Here is a 9671-nt window from a genome sequence, read left to right as displayed (position 1 = left end):
ACGTGCGGGTTTGTAGGTTAATCGACCCTCTGTAAATTGCCCCCTAGTGTGTCGGGAGTGGATGAGAAAGTGGGATAACATGTAACTAGTGTGAACGGGTGATCGATGTGGATGGGCTGAAGGGCCTGTTTCCACGCTGTATCTCTAAACTAAACGTAACGAATGACTAAATGGTTCGAAAGAATTGATTACGACACCAATGAGTGATTCGAAAATAAAGTAAAAATATATTTATACACATTTGAAATCCAGTCACAATAAATATTTGCACAACCTCAGTTTTATGCGAATAATTTAACCAGTGAGCAGGGAGCCGAACACATTTACATGAGTTACAAATGTTGAAATGGATTAATTGAAACCAGTGCATCTTTGTTGGGAAAATATCTTCTTGAGTTGAGCGACTTCTGCGGAGAGTGAGGCAAGCTGGTTCCTGAGGACATTGTTTTCGGACCTGAATGAGGAGTCCACCTTTGGAGAGGTCTTTGTGTGGTCTGAGGGTGCATGGGGGATGTTGGCCTGTGCAGCTTCCTGAAGGTACCTGTTGTTGATGGGTGCTCTGCTCTCGTCTGATGGAAACCCACCATGGGGCTTCCAGGCAGGTGAGACCAAACTGGCGGCAGGGAGGTGAGGCGTGGAGGAGTTGGTGTAATAGCCTGGCCCTTGCTCCCGGCCCTGTTGCTCACAGACAGTTCTGTTGCCCACTGACGTCTGAAACATCTCCTCCACCCCGGCTCCCATCTTAAACCGCAGCTTATGGGGCAGACAGCGAACCAACTCCATCAGCTCCTGGGACCTGGTGGGCTTCTTGTTCTCTCCCCCTCTGCCCAGGTCGGCCTCTCCGTCGCTGTGGGAGGAGAGCGGGCCCTCCAGGTGGTACTCCCGGTTGGGGGAGAACTTGCCCTGGTCGCCCAGGTGGTCCTCGAAGAAGACTGGGCTTCCCACGTTGGAGCTTCCGGGGGTGGAGATGCCCGAGTCCTCGGATACAACGGCGGACTCCTGTTGCTCCACCCCAAGGCTGCTCGCCGACGGCTGGTCGTGTGCGGGGAAGACCTTGCAGCGTGTGACGTAACCCGCCTCGGGCGCGGGCACGAAGGGCGAGCGGATGTCGGTCATGCAGTAGAGGGGGGGTGCCGAGCTCTGGGTGACCATCATCTCCGTGGGGTCCTTGATGAGGCCAAACCTGAACTTGAGGGCCAGGAGTTCGGCCTTCAGCCTCCCGTTCTCCTCCAGCAGGCCGATCACTCTCTGTTCCAGGACCATGTCGTTGACTCGCCGTTTCTCCCTCGATCTCTTGGCTGCCTCGTTGTTCTTCTTGCGCTTGTCCCAGTAGCTGCTGTCCTTCTTCTCATCCGGGGTGAACTCACGCTTCCTGCGGTTGGCGGCGGCGATGGCGTCCGTGGGTTTGGCCGGCATGGTGCCCAGCAGGGACCTGGCCAGCAGGCTGTTGGTGGTGAGTAGGGACACTGCTTCCTCCGTGAAGGACATCCCTACCTCCAGTGGGCGAGGAGAGGGGGCACCATCCTCCCTCCGTCCTCCTCCTCTTCCCCCCTCCAGGCACGGCTTAGTGGCTGAAATGTCCATCCCAACTGGCCAAACCTCTTGCCTTCGCTACAGGGCTCAACCGGGAACAGACGACCTGTTGCAACAACAAATGGGAAAATCATTTATTACAACATTGATTGTGGATGTAGCCCAGTGCACCACACAGACCAGACTCCCCACCATTGATCAGTCTGAAGAAGGGTTTCGGCCCGAAACGTTACCTATCTCCTTCGCTCCATAGATGCTGCTGCACCCGCTGAGTTTCTCCAGCATTTTTGTGTACCCACCATTGACTCCATCTACACTTCACGCTGCCTCGGTAAAGCAGCCAACATAATCAAGGACTTGTCCCGCCCCAGTCATTCCTTCTGCTCCCCGCTCCCGTCTGGTAGAAGATACAGAAGCTTGAAAGTGGACTCCACCACAGCTTCGAAGGTAGACAAAAGTGCAGGAGAAACTCAGCGGGTGCAGCAGCATCTATGGAGCGAAGGAAATAGGCAACGTTTCGGGCAAAACAGCTTCTTCCCCTCTGTTATTAGGCTTCTTCCATAAGCTAGGGGCACTGTCTGATTCACCTCTACCCCATTGCAGACATTGGACTTTGTTTCTGGAACTGATGCGCTACAATGCTGAGAACTATATTCTGCACTCTGTGCCTTCCCCTTTGCTCTGCCTGTTGTACTTGAGTTCGACTTGTTTGTATAGATGTATAGTGTTATTTGGTTTGATTGGATAACATGCACATCAAAGATTTTCACAGTTCATCGGTACACAAGACAATAATAAAATCTGAAGAAGGGTCCCAACCCAAAACATAGGTGCAGGAGGAGGCCAGTTGGCCCTTCGAGCTAGCACCACCATTCATTGTGATCATCCACAATCAGTAACCCGTGCCTGCCTTCTCCCCATACCCCTTGATTCTGCTAGCCCCAAGAGCTCTATCTAACTCTATTTTACATTCATCCAGTGAATTGGCCTCCACTGCCCTCTGTGGCAGAGAATTCCACAAATTCACAACTCTGAGTGAAAAAGTTTTTTCTCATCTCAGTTTTAAATGACCTCCCCTTTATTCTTAGACTGTGGCCCCTGGTTCTGGACTCTCCCAACATTGGGAACATTTTTCCTGCATCTAGCTTGTCCAGTCCTTTTATAATTTGATAAGTTTCTATAAGATTGCCTCTCATCCTTCTAAATTGCAGTGAATACAAGCCCAGTCTTTACAATATTTCCTCACATGACAGTCCCACCATCCTGAGGATTAACCTTGTGAACCTACGCTGCACTGCCTCAATAGCAAGGATGTTCTTTCTCAAATTAGGAGACCAAAACGCACACAATAGTCCAGATGTGGTCTCACCAGGGCAGAAGAACCTCTTTCTCCTAAACTCAAATCCTCTCATTATGAAGGCCAACATGCCATTAGCTTTCTTCACTGCCTGCTGTACCTGCATGTTTACTTTCAGTGACTGGTGTACAAGGACACCCAGGTCTCGTTGCACTTCCCCGTTTCCAAATTGACACAATTGAGATAATAATCTCCCTCCTTGTTCTTGCTGCCAAAGAGGATAACCTCACATTTATCTACATTATATTGCATCTGCCATGCATCTGCACACTCACCCAACCTGTCCAAATCACCCTGCAACCTCCTAGCATCCTCTTCGCAGTTCACACTGCCACCCAGCTCTGTTTCATCTGCAAATTTGCTAGTGTTCCTTTTAATTCCATCATCTCAATCATTAATATATATTGTAAATAGTTGCAGTCCCAGCACCGAGCCTTGCGGTACCCCACTTGCCACTGCCTGCCATTCTGAAAGGGGCCCGTTTATTCCTACTCTTTGTTTCCTGTTACACTCAGCGAGACAGGCAGCATCTCTGGAGAGAAGGAATAGGTGACGTTCCGTGTCGAGACCCTTGTTCAGACCACAGAATATCGTTACAGCTACAGAGAAATTGCAAGTAAAAAAAGTGCAAGCACGGCATCAAGGTAGATTGGAAGATTGAGAATACATCCTCAGAAAATAAAAAGTTTTTTTTAGCAGGAAAAGCTGTTCTTAAATCTAATGATAGGTGCTTTCAAACTTCTGGGGGGAAAACTGCCTGATTTGCAGTGTTTCCAGCACTTCCTGTTTTTATAATTATTAAAAATGATAAATATACACCAGGCGCAACTAATGTCGCAGCGAATGAGACTAAAAGATAATTAACAAGGGTTAGCGTGAAAGATCGTCCAAGATTAAAATTAAGATGAAGAATTTAAAAATAAATTAAGATTAAAACTGTCTTAATGTATTTGTGTGAATTACTCTAACATTCTAATATTCACTCTAACAAATGTCCCATTACTGTATAATATCCATTAATCTACCTACCCTAATACAGTACAATATTTATATGTATGTACTATTATGTATATAACATCTGATTCTGATATTTATGTTATATTTCATTTCTGTGTCTGTTATATTTAATCTAATTTTGATTTTCATTTTGATTTTCACTCCGGATGATTGATGTAATTCCTATTTTAATTTACATTAAGAATCCCAGCAGATTCAAGTAGTTAGCTGTTGAACTACTAGGAGTGGTGTGTGTGAGCCGGTGGCAGCGCCGACTACACCGGGAGCGGGGTTCGAACCCGCGGCTACTTGTAACTGATGCTGACTGCGGCTTTTCTCCAGCCCTGACCGCCCCACCATATCCCAGCACTCAACCCGTGCTAGAACCCTCCACACGCCTTCAATCCAACTTAAAATCGCCTCCCCCCACCTAAAAATAACCCATTTAAAATCCCAAGCTTTCTCCGAGGTTAATTTCCACTTCGTTTCTCCCGGCTCCACGTTGAATCATTCTCCCAGCCCCTGATTTCAACGGCCGGACAGAGAAAAGAAAACTCACAAGAGCGCTCGCAGTCTTCCTCCACCGCTAATGGCTCTGCCCTCCCGCGAGGGAAGTATCTCCAATCTCCTCAGTTCCAAGTATAAGATGCCCCCTTCCTCGAAAGCAGATTTTGTTTGGTCAGCAGTTATCTAAACTGTTGCAATACTTTTCTTTTGCTCTCTGCCTGTTACCCAATCGTGAGAGGAACTCCTCCCACGATTGCTAGACCCGTCTCTCTCTCTCTCTCCCTCCCTCCCTCCCTGACTATTTCTCTGGTTCACTCCCACTCACTTCTCATTCTCAGCTCTTTCTGTTTACTACACTGCTCAGAAAGAGAACCTGTTCAAGCCACTCCTTCCACTCAATCTCGTTTAAAAAAACTAGTAAAAAAACACATTGGGACATTTTTATTCTCTCCCTGCACATTTATTTGGGGAATAGCCCAGCATGTTTTTAAGGCAGAGATAGATAGGCACACAAAAATGCTGGAGAAACTCAGCGGGTGCAGCAGCATCTATGGAGCGAAGGAAATAGGCAACGTTTCGTCCCGAACATTTTTGTCTACCTTCGATTTTCCAGCATCTGCAGTTCCTTCTTAAACATAGGTAGATTCATGATTAGTATGGGTGTCGGGGGTTATGGGGAGAAGGCAGGCGAATGGAGTTAGGAGGGAGAGATAGATCAGCCATGATTGAATGGTGGAGTAGACTTGATGGGCCGAATGGCCTAATTCTGCTCCTATCACTTCTTCTTTTGTGTGGCGCGCACAGCCTAAAGTTGTTGGACAACTTGTTCTATTTGATCTTCCGTTTGTCCACGTCGAGTTGATTGCATTAGTCGAAACAGGGCGGACCACGTGAAGGTTGCAATCTTCCACCCCGCTCCTATCACTTATGAACTTACAGTGCCCTCCATAATGTTTGGGACAAAGACCCATCATTTATTTATTTGCCTCTGTACTCCACAATTTGAGATTTGTAATAGAAAAAAAATCACATGTGCTTAAAGTGCACATTGTCAGATTTTATTGAAGGGTATTTTGATACATGTTGGTTTCACCATGTAGAAATTACAGCAGTGTTTATACATAGTCCCCCCCCCCCCATTTCAGGGCACCATAATGTTTGGGACACAAGGCTTCACAGGCATTTATAATTGCCCGGGTGTGTTTAAATACCTCCTTAATGCAGGTATAAAAGAGCTCTCAGCACATAGTCTTTCCTCCAGTCTTTCCATCACCTTTGGAAACTTTTATTGTTGTCGATCAACATGAGGACCAAAGTTGTGCCAATGAAAGTCATAGAAGCCATTATGAGACTGAGAAACAAGAATAAAACTGTTAGAGACATCAGCCAAACCTTGGGCTTACCAAAATCAACTGTCCCAAACATTATGGTGCCCTGTGGGACGGGTTTAGAGATTTAGGAGGATGGTGCCAGGACTCGAGGGCCTGAGCTACAGGGAGAGATTGGGCAGCCACGACTTTATTCCATTTGCAAAGATCTGAGGGGGAATTTCTTTCGTCAGAGGGTGGTGGATGTGTGGAATTCATTGCCTCGAAAGGCTGTGGAGGCCAAGTCAATGGATATTTGTAATGTGTAGATAGATAGATTCGTGATTACTACGGGTGTCAGGGGTTATGGGGAGAAAGCAAGAGGAAGGGGTAAAGAGGGAGAGATAGATAGATCAGCCATGAGTGAATGGCAGAGTAGACATGATGGGCCGAATGGCCTAATTCTGCTCCTATCACATAAACTTATGGAAGTATGTTCCCGATGTTGGGGGAGTCCAAAACCAGGGGCCACAGTTTAAGAATAAGGAGTAAGCCATTTAGAACGGAGACGAGGAAACACTTTTTCTCACAGAGAGTGGTGAGTCTGTGGAATTCTCTGCATCAGAGGGCGGTGGAGGCCGGTTCTCTGGATGCTTTCAAGAGAGAGCTGGATAGGGCTCTTAAAAATAGCGGAGTCAGGGGATATGGGGAGAAGGCAGGAGATGATCAGCCATGATCACATTGAATGGCGGTGCTGGCTCGAAGGGCCGAATGGCCTACTCCTGCACCTATTGTCTATTGTCTGTTGTGCTGTGAGATGAATAAACTGTAGTTGTTTCCTTGCTGTGTCTTTCAATCAGTCAATATAATAATAATAATAATAATAATAACTTTATTTATAAAGCACTTTAAACAACTACAGTTGCCACAAAGTGCTGTACATGAGAACTCATGAACAAAAAGCTATTACAAACAATTAAAAACCATTAAAATATTCCCTCAAACAATCGGGTTGTCCATAAAAATGTGGTGTTTGTTGCCCAGGGAAGGCCTGTACACATTTCTTTTTTAAATGTACTCAGTACTGACCCCTGGCACGCTCATCCGCACACTTCCCTTCTGTTGAAACACCAAACCTTTCAGTACGACTCAGAGTTTCCTGTAACTCTGCCGATGTTCTGTAAATGCTGCTACATCCCCTTTTAGTCCAGTTGACAAGTCGAGTGTGTTGCAATTTGCTGCACACCTCTCAGAAATCCAAACATAGAACGGTGACCACACTTCCCTCGCCACCTCATCAAAAAAAACTCCAGCAAACTAGTTCAATGAGATTTATCTTTAGCAAATCCAAATATGATTTCTATTATCAAGTCGTACTTATCCAACCGATGGTTAGCTTACCTTACAGTAGATTAGAGGTACAGCATGACTGGGTTTAAACCGAAGATTAACACAAACTGCTGGAGTAACACAGAGGGTCTCTCCAAGACAGACGTGAAGCTCACCGTTTGACCTGTTTTTACAAAATGTTAAATGATCAGCTCGACATAGATCACAAGACCTACACCAAACCCAAACCAATTAGGAGCAGACGAGGGCATTCGATCCAATTTGTGATCCCAGCTACAAAGACAGATGCGTACAGCAATTTGTTCTTCCCTCACACAATTAAAGCATGGAATAATCTCCACCCAACTATAGTTACCCAACCAGATGCAACTAAATTTAAAGTAGCACTTTCTTCCCAATAACCCTTTCTAGCTTAAGCCCTCCCTTCACCACCTCCAGTTTAAATTCCATTTGGAACATTTTTGGAGGACCAAGAAACCAAGAACCAAGGTTAGGTAGCCATCTCTGGAGAAAAAGGATGGGTGATGTTTCGAGTGGGGACCCTTCGTCAGATGGCCCTCCGACTTGGCCAACTAACTAGGCCCACCGAGTTCATGCCGACCATCGATCACCCGTTCCCACACTAGTTCTATGTTATCACATTTTCTCATCCGATCACTACTCACTAGGGGGCAATTTACAGAGGGCCAATTAACCTACAAACCCGCACGTCTTTAGGATGTGGGAGGAAACCGGAGCAACCGGAGGAAACCCACGCTGTCACAGGGAGAGCGTGCGAACTCCACATGGACTGCACCTGAGGTTAGAATTGAACGCGGGTCAATAGAGTTGTGATGGAGCAGCTCCACAGGTTGTGTCACGATGTTTGCCATTGGTCTCATGTCCTGCTCTCTCTCTCATTTCCTTTTTGAATTCTCCCTCTGTTATTTCTGTGCTCAACCTTGTGTTGATAATCTATTGTCTAATGTATCAAAGTATCTACAAGTGTACTACGCATCTACAAGTCAACTAACTATAATAATAATAATAATAATACATTTTATTTATGGGCGCCTTTCAAGAGTCTCAAGGACACCTTACAAAAATTTAGCAGGTAGAGGAAAAACATGTAAGGGGAATGAAATAAATAGTAGAGACATGACTAGTACACAAAGTAAAGACAGAATTCAATACAAAACACAATATGAGGCAATTAATGCACAGATGAAAAGGGAGGGGGACGTGGGGCTAAGGATAGGCAGAGGTGAAGAGATGGGTCTTGAGGCGGGACTGGAAGATGGTGAGGGACACGGAATTGCGGATCAGTTGGGGGAGGGAGTTCCAGAGCCTGGGAGCTGCCCTGGAGAAGGCTCTGTCCCCAAAACTGCGGAGGTTGGACTTGTGGATGGAGAGGAGACCGGCTGATGTGGATCTGAGGGACCGTGAGGGTTGATAGGGGGAGAGGAGGTCAGTGAGATATGGGGGGGCCAGATGGTGGAGGGCTTTGTAGGTGAGGATCAGGATTTTGTAGTTGATCCGGTGGGAGATGGGAAGCCAGTGAAGTTGTTTGAGGACTGGAGTGATGTGATGCCAGGATTTGGTGTGGGTGATGAGTCGGGCGGCTGCGTTCTGGACCAGTTGGAGTCGGTTGATGTAGGTGGAGCTGATGCCAAGGAGAAGTGAGTTGCAGTAGTCCAGTCGGGAGGAGATGAAGGCATGGATGAGTCTTTCAGCAGCGGGAGGTGTGAGAGAGGGTCTGAGTTTGGCGATGTTGCGTAGATGAAAGAAGGAGGTTTTAATGACATGGCGGATGTGAGGCTCAAGGGAGAGGGTGGAATCAAAGATCACGCCAAGGTTGCGGGCCTGGGGAGATGGGGAGACAGTGGTGCCGTCGATGGTGAGAGTGGGGTTATTGATTTTGCTGAGTGTAGCTTTGGAGCCTATGAGGAGGAATTCTGTCTTATCGCTGTTGAGTTTGAGGAAATTATGTTGCATCCAGGTTTTTATAGCTGACAAACAGGAGTTGATATGGGAGAGGGGGGGGGGGGGGGGGTTGTGGGGGGATTTGGTGCCGAGGTAGATCTGGGTGTCATCAGCGTAACAGTGGAAGTCCAGGTTGAAGTGGCGGAGTATCTGACCAAGGGGGAGGATATCTACATGTACTAAGCATCTACCAGTGTACCAAGTATCTACAAGTGTACCAAGTGTCTACAAGTGTACCATCTACGAGTGTACCAAGCATCTACAAGTGTACCATCCACCAGTGTACCATCTACCAGTGTACCATCTACCAGTGTACCAACCATCTACAAGTGTACCATCTACAAGTGTACCATCTGCAAGTGTACCATCTGCAAGTGTACCATCTACAAGTGTACCATCTACAAGTGTACCATCTACAAGTGTACCATCTACAAGTGTACCATCTACAAGTGTACCATCTACAAGTGTACCATCTGCAAGTGTACCATCTGCAAGTGTACCATCTACAAGTGTACCATCTACAAGTGTACCATCTACAAGTGTACAAAGCATCTACAAGCGTACAAGTGTACCATCTACAAGTGTACCATCTACAAGTGTACCATCTACAAGTGTACCATCTACAAGTGTACCATCTACAAGTGTACCATCTACAAGTG

The 9671-nt window shown here is 46.6% G+C and overlaps 1 protein-coding gene across 2 annotated transcripts; it reads right to left on the bottom strand.

Moving 5' to 3' along the window:
* Positions 1 to 207: 207 nt before the first annotated feature.
* LOC116991974 (nuclear factor interleukin-3-regulated protein-like) lies at positions 208 to 4670 on the bottom strand. Of its 2 annotated transcripts, XM_033050990.1 has the most exons (3): positions 4446 to 4670; positions 475 to 1639; positions 208 to 444 (listed from the first exon to the last, which is right to left on the bottom strand). In XM_033050990.1, the coding sequence occupies exons 2-3, from the start codon at positions 1582 to 1584 to the stop codon at positions 352 to 354; spliced, it is 1203 nt and encodes a 400-aa protein (XP_032906881.1). In that variant the 5' UTR covers positions 1585 to 1639; positions 4446 to 4670; the 3' UTR covers positions 208 to 351. The 2 variants fall into 2 exon arrangements, with proteins under 2 accessions (XP_032906881.1, XP_032906880.1); XM_033050989.1 differs by having other exon boundaries at positions 208 to 1639.
* Positions 4671 to 9671: the final 5001 nt, after the last annotated feature.

Source organism: Amblyraja radiata, chromosome 35 (genome assembly GCF_010909765.2).
Source record: "Amblyraja radiata isolate CabotCenter1 chromosome 35, sAmbRad1.1.pri, whole genome shotgun sequence".
NCBI classification, from domain to species: domain Eukaryota; kingdom Metazoa; phylum Chordata; class Chondrichthyes; order Rajiformes; family Rajidae; genus Amblyraja; species Amblyraja radiata.
Note: the sequence above shows the minus strand (reverse complement) of the source record. Positions and strands in the feature narration are given on the sequence as shown.